Source organism: Mangifera indica, chromosome 15, assembly GCF_011075055.1.
Source record: "Mangifera indica cultivar Alphonso chromosome 15, CATAS_Mindica_2.1, whole genome shotgun sequence".
In the NCBI taxonomy this organism is placed as follows: domain Eukaryota; kingdom Viridiplantae; phylum Streptophyta; class Magnoliopsida; order Sapindales; family Anacardiaceae; genus Mangifera; species Mangifera indica.
Window position 1 is genome coordinate 11,588,570 of NC_058151.1, and position 17,116 is coordinate 11,605,685.

Here is a 17,116-nt window from a genome sequence, read left to right on the forward strand (position 1 = left end):
AGACTCGTGATACGTGCCAATTTTGAAAGTAAAATTTCTTTACAAACGTAGGAAAATATTCAATGTAGCAGCAGACAATAACATTATAAATGTCTCATATTTAGTGCTTCACCATGCCCCTCCGAAAACTCCAGCAATTCCACGGCAAATAGGGTTAGATTTGAGTCAATCCAAAAAATTATATATTTTTAATTCGAACTCAAATTTAAATTTTAAAAATATTTGAATTATTAAACTCACAAATCTAAAAATATGATTAATTAAAATGATATTATTTCAATCAATACGATAATAGAAACAATTTTTGCGGAAGGAACTTTCTTTGTCAACTACTTCTCATAAATCCTCTGGTCTGACAACATGGGTGCCACCTTCCTTGTTGCTATCCCAGTTTTGCACTCCTGTATGAAACATGTGGGTGGAAGTAGATTTACATTTTGTACATGATGATGTCTTGTCTTACGAATTCTCGATTCATCATTTATCGACTGTAAATCAACTTGTTGATATTTTCACTGAAGGTTTTAACATTTTATGAATTTTAACTTTCAAATCCAAGTTTAAAATTCACACTAACCCATTTTGTTTGCGGGTGTCAAGGATGAAACCTCAATTGTACAAATGTAGTTAATTTTTTGTTCTTCTTTCAGTGGTCTTTCACAATTCTATCAATCCCATTTAAAATTCAATAAAACTATACCAGGATTTGAAGAATTTGCCTGCTTGGATTTTTCAATGAATGATCTGCAGCATCCGAAACGTAATTAATTAATTTTCACAACACGATTTGTTTTATCGTACTTTGATATAGAGCATTCGTATTTGTGAAATTATTTCTCTTCTATTTTTGTGTATGGAGAGAAGTAGAAAAATTTCTTCATATTAAAAACGTAACATTTAATAGCGGTAATTTTGAGACATTATCTATATGTCCAACTGTTTTAAATTGTTTCCACAATGACTCGCAACTACCAATTGACTGTCATGGGTAGTTATGTAATATGAGTCAAGTCAATTTATTATAGATAGACTCGAACCCAATAATATTCGATTAATTTATGTTAAACTGTGTTTAGAAAGAACGTATACAACCAACCTACATCACTGACAAGTTACAAAATTGAAGGCCTATTTATCCATTTGTATTGAGCTTTGCTTAAAAACAAGACATCTAGCTGATAATTCCCATAGATTTTTTCCTTTTACCTTTTGTGCTCATCATCTTGTGCATATTGGTAGTTATTTTGAAATGACAGCCAAAATCTTTGTGAGCCTACATGTGTGCTCATGGTTTACACATTCATCCGCCACCATTTCTCTACATGTTGCTTTGTCTGTCATTTTCAATGCAGAAAATTCTACAGGGCCGATCACTACCTTTCAAATGTTTCATCAGCCTTCTCATTATACAGGAAATGCCTCTAATTTTCAAGCCATAAGAATATGGTTTTACTGTTTTTGCTGGACCTTGTGGGTTGGTGTTAAACATGGTGATCCTCTCTTGTAAGAGCAATATTTTGTCGACCTCGTTTTGCTAATTTGGGAACTGGGGCGAGCTGTAGTTTTGTAGTTTTAGCTGTTTGAATGATTAATATGTTGAGGAAAGTTTTGTGGTAACTGGAATGTTGAGCACATGGATTGTCCTGGCTACATTATGTGGAGGCTTTCCAAAGATCCGAAATCTTGCACTTTTGTTGTTTCCACTCCTACAATTATAGCTCTAATTCTATGTATCTAATTTCGATTATGTTATCAGATGATTAAGTTATTGGAATAATGTGAACATACATTAATTAAATATTTTATCGTTTAATAAAACTAGGTGAATGTATAGTCTAGAAATAAAGAATTTATATTGTTGGCTTCGATGTGATTATTAAAAAATGGACCAATACACTTCATCTTTTCGGTTATTAATTTGGATTATAAGTGCGGGTCAATGATGGATGTTAGGTTTTTAATGGAAAAGTCGAATTAATCCTTCTCCAGTGAATATATGTGTAATTTTGATACCCCATTTTGCATAACACATTTTGTAAACTGGGAAGGAAGATTTTGTTGAAGAACTGATAATCAATCCTTCTTGCACCAATTTTCAACAACAAAATAACGTAAACAGGTTTGTCTATATCTCTAAAATTCAAATTTCAGTATTTTATAATATACTATTATTAAACACAATATTAAAACAAAATTTTTATATTCTGTGATTCTGTAATTGGGTGTGTAATTTTATTTTTTACGTACGTAAGTGTTATTTTATACTTATTTCAAAATCATCCATTAATTCATCATCTTAATACTTAATTGAGTACCAAATACAGGGTGTATATAGTTTTGTTGCACAACAAAAATGATATAGAAAAGTGAGTATTGGTGTAGGAAGAATGAATAGGCATTTTCTGTTCACTATGCATATGATTTAGGGGGGCCTTGCTTTCATGAAATGACCTTTCATTTTCTTGTAGTTGTTGTTGACTGATCATGTAATATGCTTAAGATGAAAGTCAAGTCTTGTGAATAAATTGCATAAAGCATAGCACATGCTGCACTTTTTTTTAGATAGAATGAAAAAAAAAAAAAAAGGAATAAATCAATATTGAAATGGCACATAATAGAATGTTTTAGCTGGCTCAACCAGGACAAAACTATATGTCAATTGAAAGTGTAAGTTTTAAGTATGGTCAAAGGATTTATTCCCACCCAACGGTTAGTGTTTTTTTAAGTTTCTATCTATTAACTTTGAAAAACTCAAACACTCATCCATCTATTAATTTTTATAGTTAGCGTTAGAAGTAAATTCATCATTTAATAAAAATATTTTAAAAAACTAAAAATTTAATCATATTTTCCTCATAGATTTAAAAACTAATAATCCCCCCTGAAGGTTTGAAAAATCATCATTTTTCTCCTAAGGTTTCGATGACAACTCTTCGGTGACAATCTCTTTTTCGATCATTTGTGTTTTCTTTCCCTCCCGATCTTTTTGACGAAGGCGATAGGGAGACAATCAAAAGGGAGAGAAAACGCTGATGATAAGAGAAGAAATTGTCACTGGAGAGTTGTCATCAACACCCTAAGGGTGAAATAGTGATTTTTCAAATCTTGGTGTGAGGGGAAGGAGATGTTAGTTTTTAAACTTGGGGAATGTGATTAAATTTTTAGTTTTTTAAAAATATTTTTGTTAAATGATGATTTTATCTCTAACACTAATTATAAAAATTAATAAATAAGTGAATGTTTAAATTTTTTAAAATTAATAGATAGAAACTTAAAAAAACACTAATCTCTCGGTGCAAACAAGTCCTTTGGCCTTTAAATATTAATTGACAAGGAAGGTCTACTTGGCCAAACCAATCAAGGGCAAAACATCATCTGTTGAAAAAAAAAAAGTCTAAATTTAAATTTACAATTTAAAAAAATAAATTGACATATTGCCCCACAAAACGTGTGGATAAATTCATTAAAAGCCCACATAGACGTGACCTAGGAACTTTAAATTGTGTCTCGGGTCTTCTTATTCCAACGAACTGACACAACCCATTCTTTGACGGGTTTTGGCCCAACAGGGCCCATGAGCCGGCGAACCATGTCAGATATAGCCCGACATAGCCCATGGACGTCTACAAGAACAACAAAGGAATTAAAACGTTTTGAAAGAGATGGCTTTTACCATCCCCCATTTGTCTTAATTTCACTGTCTCATTCCTTATCATGTATAATAAGGTCATGTAAATTGGGCCATCCGAGCCCATAAATGAGGATATTGGGCCTACATATCCAGCGAACAAGTCCAAATTCAAACCAGCCAGGCCCAGACCAAATGATTCTTTTCCCTTTCTGCTCCGAGGGGTTCAACTCGGCTGGTTCAACACTGAAGCAACTTATCTTTTATTCATTAATTAATCTCCTTGTTTCCCTTGTCGTCTTCAGTTTCACATAAATCTAATCTCATCACTTCGACGTTGTATATTTTTTTTTTTACAAAAATATATATAAAATGATGTCGCCAAAGCCAGTCTCTGAAGATCGAGGATCTCCTCAGTTCAGGTAATAACATCGAATCTCGAATTTCATTTTTCCATTGTTCTTGTCGTTTTCTTTTTCACTGCCTGCGTTTTCGGAAAACCCTAATGCATTTATCAAATTTTTGGATGATATACTATGTACATTTAATGTTGTTTTTAGGTTCAGCTGACTTTGTTGACGTTAGTCAAATAGAGTGCAATATCAAAATCTTAATTCAAGTTTCTTTTCTTTTCCTGCATTTTCTTGGGAACTAAACGGGGCGTAATTGGGGAAAAAAGTACCTGACATAAAGGTTTTTGTTATCAAAGTAGTTTAATTAGGCTGATGCGAGAAAAAGAAAAGTAAAATTGATAAATTCTTGGATTGTGATTTCCTTAGTTTGCAGTTAATGACTTATTAATTGAAAATGGTAATGGAATATTGACCTCAGTTGAGTGAAAAGTGTGATGCTACATTCTGATTTGCTTAGATTGTCCATGCAAATAAAATTCTTAGGAGTTTGTTGAGTGATTAGGCATTTGTTTGGCTTTCACAAGGTCTAGGGTTTGATTCGTTAGGTTCACCTAACTGGCAGAAAGCCACAGGTTTTTAACCTCTCAAAGATTTTAGTGTTCAACCAGCGGCCTAACCTGGAATTCCAGTTAGCTGAGTGGTTTCTTGTGATTTATTATTAGTAAAAATTATAAACTGTGTGCAGATGGTTGGCATTTCAACTACTGCTTGAATAAGTTTCAGTACTGCCTCTGTAGTCTAGTATTTAAGTTCTTGGTTATCATACTACATATTATGATTCTCATTTGGGAGTAGAAGTCTTAGGGCATGAATACTAAGTTTTCAGTGCAGCAGGTTTACTGAGCTTATTTTTTCCAAAACAAATTCAGTTTTGTTGTTTGATTTAAATGGTTTCATTTCTGAGTTGACGTGTAAGTGTTAATAAGGGAATTATTTGTTAAAATTTTAGTTTAGTTACAACTCTTGGCTGGGAGAATAGTAAAGACAAATTTTTACTTCATTGTTCTGTTGGTTTGTGCATTATGCGTTGTTGGCCAATGGCCATGTTTGTTCTTAGAAACTGCTAGTGGTTCACTGATGCACACGTGGTTCTTTTAGGCATACACCATTACAGATAATCCATGTTATCGGAAACTTCTTGAGGATTTGGTCGGTCTACTCCATGTATCGCTATTTGTCTCAAACAGGAGCTTCAGTGACACTTTTTATCTTCTGCTGTCTGGTTCCTTCATCCATCCTATTTTTAATGTTGCAAAAACCTTGGAAGGGAAGACCACTCTCAAATACACAGGTTAAGTATTTATTGGAAGATATGTAGAAATTAAAAACAGTTTAATGCTAAAGGATGTGTACTCGTATATTCTTATGTAAAATTTGTCAGTTTTTTTTTTATTTTCAGGTAGTGCCTTCTGTTATTAATGGTGGCATAACAGCTTTGTATTTTATTTTGTGGGGAAAGGGTCTCAAAGCATGTGGACCAGTTAGGTAGGCTTACTTTTGCTTAAGGGATATTGCAACTAGTTCTTTAGGTTTCAAGTGCCGGTATTATACTGATTTTTATTGTTATATCTTTCATTTTAAATGAGTTCACTTTAACTGGCATGTTCTTTTATTTAAGGAATAAATATGGTGAAATGTGCTTGATTGGTTATACCAATTAAGGCTTTGATCAGTCCCTATCTTGTTGAAATTGGCGGCCTTGGTCAACTCGGTTTAAGAACATAGTGCAACAAATGACAAATTTATCATGACTTAGATAAAAATTTTGAGAATCCTATAATAGCTTGGTAAGATAAAAATTTTAAGAATTCTATAATAGCTTGGTACAGGTCATATGCAAATTAAACTGCATGACTGTAGAACAATGAGGATGAGCTAAATATTTGGTTATCCAGAGGTCTAGTACATGTAATATTTATGGTCTGAAAATGACTGAATATAATTCTCTCCTTAGTCATACCTCATGCAATTTTGTTCTTCACTGTCAAAAATTATCTTTAGTCATCACTAACTCAAGCTATCATTTGAGACATCTTTTTGAAGCTGTTGTTTGCACAAGTTTCCCCTTTTACAAGAATTGTTTGTTAACTTTATTCATCTATCACATACTTCAAAAAATGTTCCTCTACTCGTCTATTTTTTATTAATTCGGCGAATTATGTATTATTTATTGTCTCTGACCTTTTTTTTGCCTCTAGAGCTGTATTGGGAGAGTATTCTGGTGCAGTTCTTGGAGTATTATCGGGAGTATTATATGGAAGGAAAGTCTATGTCTGGAAAAAGGTAGCTCTCTGAAAGACATTCAGTTGTTGTATGCATGTATGTAGCATATGGTATTCAAGTTTGTACATAACATGTATTAGTATAAATTAACATGAAATCTATCTCTATAATAGTTTATTACCATTTGGGTGGTTGAACTGATATGTGAAAAATTTTTGCTTCCTTAACCATTCTCATCTGTTAACAGGTTGGCGGGCTTATTTCAATGTTGGCATCTTACTACTTATTATCTCAAGGCTGGGCCATGACAACTTTTTTTCCATTTTATATCCGCATGTACACTATTTTTTATTTTTGGGGACCATTTTATTGAGCTGATGACTCTTTTTTATCTTCTAAATTTTTCTTGTCTTTCTCTTTATCTTCAATCCATTCATTATCTAAATTGTGAATGGGTAGCTTTTTTCAAGTGTATAATGATAAACTTAACCTAAATATACCATTCAAAGATAGCCTTGATGCAGAGGTTCCAACTGAACAAGTATTGGGTATGAAAGAAATGGCAATTCCCATCTTTGCTGGAATCTTGTCGGGATTGAGAAGGGTGCTTGCACGGCGTGTTTCACTCAAGGTTTTGATATTTAGCTGTTTGTTTTTATCCTGGGCATTATTTATGAGCACAAAAGTTTATTCTGAGTTTTTCCTTCCTGTCTCTCTCTCTCTCTCATAAGTGCTCAGGGTATTCATTGACTGTTACATTATTTGGATTTTTCCATTTCTGTTCTAGAATCAACTCAAGAGGCGACTTCATGCTATAACTATAGCTGCTGCGACATGTTTTCTGTTTCCTGTGGCTATGTGGGACTTGATCATAGTGAGTATTGTTATGCAAATCAATCCTTACTGTAACCTCTGTATACATACAAGTTCAGGGATATAATTTTATTAACCTTTCTTTGATTCTGGCTTAATTTACCTTTGATTTTACTTCTCTCTGTCTTCACTGGAGCAATTCAGGGGTCAGCATCAAGTAGCAATGTAGAGTTGCCATTTTCTGCCTGGGCTTTTCTGAGCACTACGCTCTTTGGAGTTATCCTGATATTCTATGTTGACAGTATTGCAGAGGAGAGGTATCTAATAAGATTATTCCTAAAGATCTTCCTGGCATTTACAGCTAAATGATGACTAGCAATCACAATCATATGTTTAAATTTCCTTACTGGCTGTGGTGTGATCTGAGATGAGAGGCAGTTGCACCTTTTGGAAAATTATCTTGATATGATACATGCCTGTGTAAATGAAAGGTTCTTTGTTTTCTATTAAAATTGGCTTGATGTAGAGTTTCTTCATTGATAAACACCAATTGTCACCTTCTAAACTTTTAAATGAAAAAATGGTCAAAATTAGATATTATGCTGTCTCTGCCTCCATTATGACAAAGCAATTGCGGCATTCATATGATGCTATGGTTTAGTATGCTTTTTTATTGGGCAAGAGTGATAATTGTGTGACTTTGCATTGGTAGTATAGGAGTCTTGTACGCTTCTGCTTTTACTGTAAACATATAAACTCTTGATTAGAACATGCTTGTGATCAGTGATTTTTAGATATTCATGGGGTTTTCTTAATGATTGAGACAACCTCTACTGTTTTTAGGTTGCACATGGTTTTCTCTTCTCCAAGGCATTTAATGGTGGCCGCAGGATGCATTATTATCATGGAGATAGTGTATAAAATGGACTTCTCTCTATCAGGTTTCCTGATTTGCTCCTCAGTATTGAGCCTTGGTATGTACATTTCTCTTTTGTTCTTTTACTTTCCAATATTTTCACCTTTTATGCCTTGGCCTGTGCATGGTGCTCAAGCTGCACTTGCAGGCTTCCTGTTGGCACTCCAAATTTAATAGCATGCAAAAAAGTGTTACAGGGATATACCTGCTCTCTTTCTGGGTTTTTTTTTAATGTTTTATTGTCAGTAAACGGGAAGGTCTACTTTTATGGTGATTCAATTGTTTAGATCTGAAAATGTGAAAGGATTACTGTTCTGCATCTTGATAATCAATAATTTAAACCTCCTAAAATTCAAATTCAAATGGATAGTTTTATGAAGTTGATCATCATGGATTATGAACTTGATTGGTAGTATAAAAGTCTTGACTAAATGGGCTCATCTGTATATCCCTCTATTTGTTTTACCTAGATGTTATGAACAAGTTGCTCGTTACAAATGGCAGCCTTTTTAATGGTTTTGCAGAAACTTGTGATTGTGGAAACTGTAAATAGTGGCATGTTGTGAAATCGTACAATCACTTAGCAACAAGTATTAAAAAAGAATGTAATGAACATGTGCTCGTGATCATTCTTGAGGGAAAACTTATGTGTGGTTATCTCATATATATATATATATATATATTATATGTGTAATTTCTTATTTTTTGTGTTTTAATTATATAGCTTATTTATCATTGTGTATAAATTTCCAAGGGATCCATGAGGCAACATCTTTGGAACGGAGTAGGAAAGATTCCTTTCAAAAGCCAGATCAATCTAATGGGATTTTAGAGGATGACCTTCAGATGACTTCACTTCCAACTTAAAGAGTATGTTATGTTTATTCCTTAAAAAACTGTTTTAGATTATCTCCTATGATATTTATTGTTCTATTTCTGTGATTATAAAATTGTGCGAGTTTTTGTGCCAAATTCGGGGGCTAATGGAACTGGGTTTCCAGTATCATCGCAGCTGACTGGTACTCTCTGTGCAAATTGCAGCTTCGACTATATCGATCACACTGGCAATTTTGTTTGGTGGCATTTCTTGCAAAGATGTTGATTTTAATCCCCAAGTTATCGGGGTATTTTACACCGCACATTCAGTAAGTCTCGGTTAAATTCTTTGATGTGAAAATGATAGGTGACTCCCAAGTAGATGTTGAAATTCTAGGAAACTTAGAGACACATTGTTAATGGTTGGAGCCTTCCATGTTATGGCATGGAATATTAAGAAGGTATTCAGAAAATCAGACTGTAAAATTCTGCAATACTGTTGTTAGTTGATTCCTGCCAAACTTGTGAGAGGTTTTGGAGATAATTTTGCTGTAGGTTAAATTTTGTATTAACTCCTCTTTTAATTTATGAAAACTTCATCAAATGTTTACATATTATTTCAGTATAATCATGAGTCCAGTAAACTGTAAGGGTGCCTTTGGCTTTGGGGATTAAGACATTATTCCGGGAACAATAAAACAGTATGCACACACATTGTGTTGACAATTTAGGTATACAGATGGTGTGTTACCATGTGATTGAATGATTTTGAATTAAAGATAAAATAATATTCAATTATATGATAACATATGATCTTTATACTCAAATTGTATAGAAACAAATGTGTATTTATATTATTACTCTGGATTCGGATGATTCTGAGTTCTTATTAACCTTTGAATGAAAGGGTGATTATTTGAATATTGGGCCGTATAACTATCTTACCCCTTGTTTTAGTGATAAGAGGGGGGAGAAGAATTTAGTTATTTTGTAATTAATTTACAATTAAGGAAATCATTATGAAAATGGCTTAAATATATGATATTAATTTATATATATCCACTAATAACATAGTGGCCCAGAGGCTTATTTCCACCCAAGGTGTGGTCTATTTTTATAGCCTTAGTCACAAAGCTTTAGAAATCCAAAAAGTAGAAATGATATTTAACAAAAAAAATATTTAAAAAATTAAAATTTTATTATATTTTTCTTTTTTAATTTAAAAAATTAACAATATAATAAAATTATTAAGCTTTTAAATTTAAGAGAAAAATATAATTTTTTAAATTTTAGGAGGGAAAAATTTTAGTTTTTTAAACTAAAAGAGAAGAAAGTGATAAAATTTTATTTTTTTAAATATTTTAGTTAAATGATGTTTTTATTAGTAATCTTAATAAAAAATTTTAACAAAAGGGTGAATTTTTAAGTTTTTAAAATTTTATAAGCAAAATGGGTATTTACTCTAATTTCTCTATATAAAATTAAAAAAATAATATGTGTAGTAACATTTACCCATTAGTTTGTTTGGTCCCTGAAACCTGAGGATAAAAATGATGCTTACATAGGGACCAAAACGTTACTGAAAATTTATAGAAGACTAATAAGATTTGTATCAAATATAAGGGTGTAACTTGTTATTATCCCTTCTAAGGAATTAGGAAATTGGCCGATTTGAACCCAAACTATAAATAGAAAACAATGCTTCCGGTAAGCCCCGAAACACGGAGTCTCTTCAATGTCCTTCACTCTCTCACAATCCTCATGGTTTGCTGCGACCGTCAACGGAAGAAACTCTCTTACCCTTAAACTGCTGTGTAAAAACCAGCTTGTCTAACAAAAGAGAAGAAACCCAGAAGTGGAATGGGCTGAAAATCGTTAGAGGAAAGAAACTTTTAAAAGATCTCAGTACTTCGGGTATTGGTGGCCCCTGTAAGTACTTTGTCGAAGTTCTCGATCAAACCCAACTCCTTTCTGCCATCAGGTTTGCTTCTTATTTGTTTGCTTCTCGATTTCAGTATCTTTCTTCTGTGGTTTATCATGTGATGAACAAATGTTCGTTTTCATTTGAACAATGCGAATGTTAAAAAGATAGTCACTCTTGATTCATTTACAAGCACTGTAAATGTATGTATAAATGGCAAGTGAACATAATATTCAGGTCTTTTTGCTCAAGACTTAAATTAAATGCTCTCTTTTTTAAGTTGAATTATACTAAAAAACAAATCAGGCCTGTATCTAAAGCACCATGCGAATTTGCACAAGTTTTATTTCAAATTACTCTTAAAATTGAACTCCTTCACTTCGATAGGAAAGAATTATATATGGGATTTTCATAATTTTATAAGGGGGGTGTTTAACAGTTACAAGGAGGTTTTAATACATTTTAAATGAAGTGCCGTGCGAGCTTACAGGAGGGAAAATAAATGAACCTGAATTCAATAATTAAGTTCAATCTTTAGCTTTTGTGAAGAGTAAAGATGGTCTTATTTGGCTGGCCAAATTAGCAATGGTTTTGTTGTTTAATCAATTAGCTGAACCTTTTTCTCACAAAGTATTTGATTGATATATAAATGCCTATGCGGGTATTGTCATGAGCATTCCATAAGATATATTATCATTGGCAAAGGCTCAAATTGTCTCTTTGATGATGTGGGTTTTGAAGGTTGTGTGATTCTGAACCAAATAAAGTTCTTAGAGAGGAAAGAATCTGGAATATACAGAGCTGTAAGTGGTTTCAGATTTAATGGGTTGGGGGTGCTATCTGTCAATGAGGGATTCACAGGTCTTGAGTTTGCTAGAGGAATTCCTAGGACAGTTGGTGGAGCTACTTATATGAATGCTGGAGCAAATGGGCAGGTATATTTATATGGTTATGTATGTAAACTTTGAGAGTTTTTGAATTCTTAAGTGGATTAGCCAACTGATTGGTTGTTTATTTTTGGTATTTGAAGGAGACTGCTGATGTCATTGTCAGTGTGGATATTGTTACAGTTGAAGGAGAGCTCCGGACACTTGACAGAAATGATCTCAAGTTTGATTATCGATCATCATTATTTCAAGATATGAAAGACTTAGCAGCCATTATTGCTGTCACATTTAGACTGGAAGAGTCAAGATCTGCTAGAAGAAAGCAAGAAGAATATTTGGAGAGGTAATATTTGAAGCTAATATTTACTTTACTGGTTATTGAAGGACTTAATTACAAAATGCTTATGATGTGTGGTTTCATTATAAAGGAGGAGGATGACTCAACCTCTGGGAGATCGAACAGCTGGTTCAGTGTTTCGAAATCCCTCTGATATAGGAGTTGCAGCAGCTGAGTTAATAGAGAAAGCTGGGTTAAAAGGAATTAGATTGGGGGGAGCAATGGTTTCCAAAGTCCATGCCAACTTATTCATAAATGTCAGCGATGCAACTTCTCAAGACATGCTTAATCTCATTGATTTGGTTATGGACAAGATTGATCGGAAGTTTGAGGTAAGACTTTTCGAAGAAGTAATATATTATCATCCATACAGTAACAATTTGAATTCAAACAGAGACAATGTAACATTTGCAAATAAAATGGAATAATGTTGGTCAAGGAACTGCATAATGTTTCATTTTTATTCAGAAGATCTTAAATTTCTCTAATTTAAGAATCCATCAATGTTACTGTTTCTGCATGAGTTATGGCATCTCATGAGTAATAATACTTCAAGTGCTTTTTGTCATTGCTTTGGTGATGACATGAGTAAGAATTCCAATGGGACAAAACAGGAGGCAAAGGGAAACAGAATGGCGAGTTTCAATTCGATTTTCAAGCCCATCATGAAAAACCTGCCTGGAAGAGTAACAGATTCAAAAAGCATCAGAAATGCAACAAAGGAGTAAGCACACTCAAAATTTGGGAGAGAGGGAAAGAGAGAGACCTTGCAGCAAAGAGATCCACAGCCAACAAGTGAATCCATGCTGAAGCTAAAGTCATCTCACCAGAGAACATCTTTACCATGCCAGGTAACTGCATTTAATGCAATGACAAAATAAATGACAGAATGAATCATTCATTAACATCTGGGCAGTTTTGCATCCGTTCATTATAGATTGTGTCTGTGTGCATTCAGTAAATGCATACCTCAGGAAGCAAGTATTTACTAGCGAACATCAGCTGTAGTGTATTGGGTGTCCAGGAGAGGTATAACAGATATGCATACAGAAGACCGAGTACAACATAAGGTATGCTACTTTCCATTGACTTCTTTGTCTGCACTTATCAATTTTTTAAAAAAAAAAAAAAAAACCAATTACGTGAGACACTCAAGAGACATTGAAAAGTTTGAGAGGCTTCCAAGGTTTAAGTAATTGAGTTTAAAACCCTAGGCTAATACATAGCAGCAATTTGTCAGCCAGAGTAAACAATAGGGCAATATAACTGTTCAGGTCATGAAGTAATAAAAACAATGTTCTGAATTCACAAATTCTTACGGAGCTTCTGAATTTGTCATGGTTACACTTGAATTACAAATTCAAAAGAGACTACTAAAGAAACTGAAAATTATAGGAGGATTCAATAGATATACTCCGAAAACTTACCAATTCAGCTTTAGGAGCAAAAACCATGAGAGTGTAGAATGGCAGCACAGCTACTGTTGCCAAAGTAAAAACACTACCAGCAATTTCAGAACTTGCCAACCCTGATGAGGAAATTCCAAATCCATGTATATAAAGTAATAGTATGGGAAGCAATCAATGACTGTGAAGCTAAAAGGAGTTGAAGGAACAAACAAGATTACATATAGCATGTATTCCAGAGATTTTGTTATGATGAATGAATGTTGCTACTTTTGGCCTTAGGACAACTCTTGAACCTCTTGCAAAACTCCAGTCTCTTTGAAAAGAAGTTCTAATTCCTGCAACTTTTTGGCCAAAAAGTTGTGTGTTGATACTTTTGAGAGGAGATGATACTCTTTGGTCAACAACAACATTACGCCAACTTCCTATAGGCTGCTTCAATTTCAAACAGTCAATCTATAATTAAAGCTCATTACTTTACAGCAACTGTTCTAATGATACATAAGTTTACTAGAAAATCCAATTTGATAACCACAGATATTGATTCAAAGATGAGACACCAACAATCTCAGATCTTATTCTCGCACAATATTTAAAGAAAACCCAGTTGGAAAAACATGAACAAAGAACAACCATGAAACTGAAACGAAATCAGCGAAAATAGAAAAATGAAAAAACAAAGAGCGCACCTTTAGTGAGAGTAGAGGATGAGAAAGGGTAAAAGAGTAGGCCATTTTTGTGGAACACTGATAATTGTTCCAACGACGATGATAGATAGTAGTGGGCTGTGCCTTGGTTCATATGAAAAGAAGAAAGGGTGATAGTGCGGTGGGTGATTCTACATGGATGAAAGGAGAGACAGGCAGGCGTCCACATGGGGGAGAAAGGGAAGGAAACGTCATTGAGCAGCTAAGCTTGTTTAGTTTGACAGTAAGAAAACACCGAAAAGTAAGCTTGAACAGTCTCTACTTTGGATGTTGGCCATTTGCAGGACGCACTCTCCTTCCATAATTGTCAATTTGTTATGACCTCATTAATTAATTTTTATTCTCACCAAACTAAATTAATAAATAATCTTTCTTAGGAGGGTTTTTGGTAAGTTTTACTTTTTTGGGGGATTTTTAAATGATTATAAGATTTAAGTGGTGTTATGGGTATTGGCCCTACATTTTAATCCCATCTACTTTTAATACTTTTTAATCTTTCTGTTTTGAATATAATTTTTCTTTTTAACCAGAGACTCTATTTGTATTAGTTGGATGGACAACTCAAAATACAGTAATTGAACTCATAATCACTACATTAAATAAGTTAAAGTTTCACAAACGTGAAAAATGTTTGAATCCAGATATTCTCTTTAGAAGTTTTAATACTCAATCAATTTTGCTAACTTACGAAGTCGATTTTGGATATAATTTTCATAAATGAAATTCATTCATCTATATTTCAATTAATAAATTTAAATGCATTGAATTAATTTAAAATTTTGAAGAATTAATGAAAAATTTACAAAAAACCAAATTATAATTACAAAGTGTAAATTCTATTTTCATTAGAGTTAAATGATGTTGATCAATTCTTCCAATAAAATTATTTGGAAAATCGAAGTAGAGTTTGTTAAATTAGGATTTATAATAAATTTTGTAAGATAAATATATAACTTTTTATAATGATAAATTTATAATTAATAATATAATGATAATTAATGTTTAATTAAATATAATAGGGAGGATCAAATCAAAATAACATCAATCTAAATTTTAATTGTAAATATTTGTTAAAGGGATGTAATAATTTTGTGATATTTTTTGGTGATAGACAATTTTTAATCACAATAAATCTACGGGTAGTTATAATAATTATTAATTTTGGTATTAATAATAATGTATCATAATTTTTAATCATAAGATAATACACTTACATTTAGATATAATATCCCTAGTTAGTAAATATTGAAACTGAAAAAAAAAATATAGTATAGGAATAATACAATAATTGATGAAAGATATGTTTATAACGGTTGTAAAATTCGGATATGGAAAAAATAATAAATGTGTATATATAGGTTTAATACAATATATCATCAATAATACGTTTTTAAGAATACAGTAATATTAATAATAATTTTAATATTTTTTCATAAATTTTTTTATTAACAATTTAAATATAAAGTATCTAATTAATTATTAAACTTAATAAAATATAGTACATAATCAAGATTCAATTATTATAAAAATTTATTAATAAAGGTTAAGGATTTGGATGATAAAAAATTAAGTTTTTGTTGTTTTATATAGCCATAACATTATGTTTATTAAATAAAAATATAATCGATATTTTTGTATTTTAAAAAATTTATAAAAAATAAAGAACATAAAAAAGGTAAAAATACATATTTAATATATTTTGAATTCAAAAATTCAAAATAATGTGTTTAAAACATAAATTAAACAAAAACATGAATAATACGCGTTTTTACCTATTATGGTAATATAGTTATTTTAACCACTTGATTGAGTGGGACAAATTATGAATCAATCCTTAGTCTTAAAAAAATAACCTCCCAAATATTTTGAGAAGTATAACAAACCCAAATGTTTTAGAAACTATAAAATTATCTAATCACATAATGATATAATTTGATTGTTATTGTGATCTTACAGGTAATCTCTTTCTACTTTAAACCTCTTCACTCTTGTACTCAAGGTGCTCAACCCTAGCATAGTCATGTGCTCCAGTGGAGCCCACTTTAGTACTATAGTCATGTGGATTCTTTTTAGTGCTATAGTTTTTTTTTTTTGGGAGGTGCGGCGCTAGGTTTAGTTTCTAATTAAGTTTAATGATTGATCTTATAATTATTATATTAAATTTATCAAATATTTAATTTTAATATGTCATCTACTCTTACAATGGGAATTCCACACACTTGAGTAACACTGAAAAGAAGTCCTAGGAAACCGATAATAAGCCTTCAGGAATTGACGATGCCTTTCTATCTCATTTAAACTTAGAAGAATACAAACAACTATTAATTATAGGCCAAACAACTATTTCCCACCCAAGGTTTGATGTTTCTCAAATATCCCCCATTTAACTATGAAAACACCAAACACCTACCCATGAGCAGTTAAAATTAACGGTAGTAAAGGTAAAATCATCATTTTCTCTATAATATTAAAAAATAAACTAAAATATAAGCTATTTTTGCCCCCCTAAACTTTGAAAACTAAAATTTTCTTCCAGTCTAAGTTTTAAAAAATGGTAGTTTCACCATAGGGTTTCGTTTTGAAATCTCCGGTGACATTGCCAACGACCTCTCCCTCCCGAAGCATCCTCTCCTTTCGGCGATCTCTTTCCTCTCATTTGGAGGCCCGATCGGCGTCGGAGACTCCTTGGGAGACGAAGACGAAGCCGTCATCTTTGTGGCTTCGTCTTGGGAAGACGGTCGTCTTCCCAGAGGTCTTCTTCTGGGAAGACGGCGGCTTCGTCTTCGTCTTCGTCTGGGCTTCATCTTCCCCGACGAAGTTCTTCGTCTCCCAAGACATCTCCGAAGTAGATCGGGCCTCCAAATAGGAGGAAAGAGATCGCCAGAAGGAGAGGATACTTCGAGAGGGAGAGGCCATTGACAATGGAGCCGGAGATGTTGCTGGAGATTTAAAAATGAAACCCTATGATGAAACTGTCATTTTTTAAAATTTAAGCTGGAAAAAAATTTTAGTTTTTAAAGTTTAGGGGGGCAAAAAGAGATAAAATTTT

The 17,116-nt window shown here is 32.6% G+C and overlaps 3 protein-coding genes across 5 annotated transcripts; 2 read left to right on the forward strand and 1 right to left on the reverse strand.

The window, feature by feature from the left end:
* The first annotated feature begins 3,882 nt into the window (after window positions 1–3,882).
* Window positions 3,883–9,426, forward strand: LOC123197229. Of its 2 annotated transcripts, none has more exons than XM_044611422.1 (11): window positions 3,883–4,050; window positions 5,140–5,332; window positions 5,441–5,526; window positions 6,240–6,324; window positions 6,512–6,590; window positions 6,765–6,895; window positions 7,052–7,138; window positions 7,282–7,394; window positions 7,921–8,051; window positions 8,748–8,863; window positions 8,995–9,426. In XM_044611422.1, exons 1-10 carry the CDS (start codon window positions 4,001–4,003, stop codon window positions 8,858–8,860), a joined length of 1,068 nt encoding a protein of 355 aa, XP_044467357.1. In that variant the 5' UTR covers window positions 3,883–4,000; the 3' UTR covers window positions 8,861–8,863; window positions 8,995–9,426. The 2 variants fall into 2 exon arrangements, with proteins under 2 accessions (XP_044467357.1, XP_044467356.1); XM_044611421.1 differs by having other exon boundaries at window positions 3,885–4,050; window positions 9,035–9,426.
* An 832-nt stretch (window positions 9,427–10,258) lies between these two features.
* Window positions 10,259–12,382, forward strand: LOC123197500 (UDP-N-acetylenolpyruvoylglucosamine reductase-like). The gene is made up of 5 exons (XM_044611821.1): window positions 10,259–10,262; window positions 10,502–10,789; window positions 11,391–11,665; window positions 11,761–11,960; window positions 12,046–12,382. The coding sequence occupies exons 1-5, from the start codon at window positions 10,259–10,261 to the stop codon at window positions 12,380–12,382; spliced, it is 1,104 nt and encodes a 367-aa protein (XP_044467756.1).
* Window positions 12,383–12,384: 2 nt separating this feature from the next.
* LOC123198288 (protein ABA DEFICIENT 4, chloroplastic-like) lies at window positions 12,385–14,347 on the reverse strand. Of its 2 annotated transcripts, XM_044612974.1 has the most exons (6): window positions 14,050–14,344; window positions 13,582–13,792; window positions 13,382–13,482; window positions 12,924–13,052; window positions 12,721–12,809; window positions 12,385–12,632 (listed from the first exon to the last, which is right to left on the reverse strand). In XM_044612974.1, exons 1-6 carry the CDS (start codon window positions 14,092–14,094, stop codon window positions 12,506–12,508), a joined length of 702 nt encoding a protein of 233 aa, XP_044468909.1. In that variant the 5' UTR covers window positions 14,095–14,344; the 3' UTR covers window positions 12,385–12,505. The 2 variants fall into 2 exon arrangements, with proteins under 2 accessions (XP_044468909.1, XP_044468910.1); XM_044612975.1 differs by lacking the exon at window positions 12,924–13,052 and having other exon boundaries at window positions 14,050–14,347.
* Between the last annotated feature and the right edge of the window lie 2,769 nt (window positions 14,348–17,116).

Excerpts from the sequence above, each read along its gene's own strand:
- LOC123197229 (XM_044611422.1), top strand. The coding sequence starts at position 4,001 with ATGATGTCGCCAAAGCCAGTCTCTGAAGATCGAGGATCTCCTCAGTTC. Across the intron at positions 6,591-6,764 it reads GACAACTTTTTTTCCATTTT|CATTCAAAGATAGCCTTGAT; the intron begins ATATCCGCATGT and ends ACCTAAATATAC. Across the intron at positions 8,052-8,747 it reads CTCCTCAGTATTGAGCCTTG|GGATCCATGAGGCAACATCT; the intron begins GTATGTACATTT and ends TAAATTTCCAAG.
- LOC123197500 (XM_044611821.1), top strand. Across the intron at positions 11,666-11,760 it reads ATGCTGGAGCAAATGGGCAG|GAGACTGCTGATGTCATTGT; the intron begins GTATATTTATAT and ends TGGTATTTGAAG. Across the intron at positions 11,961-12,045 it reads CAAGAAGAATATTTGGAGAG|GAGGAGGATGACTCAACCTC; the intron begins GTAATATTTGAA and ends TTCATTATAAAG.
- LOC123198288 (XM_044612974.1), bottom strand. The coding sequence starts at position 14,094 with ATGGCCTACTCTTTTACCCTTTCTCATCCTCTACTCTCACTAAAG. Across the intron at positions 13,483-13,581 it reads CTCTGGAATACATGCTATAT|GGTTGGCAAGTTCTGAAATT; the intron begins GTAATCTTGTTT and ends TTTCCTCATCAG. Across the intron at positions 12,810-12,923 it reads GTAAATACTTGCTTCCTGAG|TTACCTGGCATGGTAAAGAT; the intron begins GTATGCATTTAC and ends CATTAAATGCAG.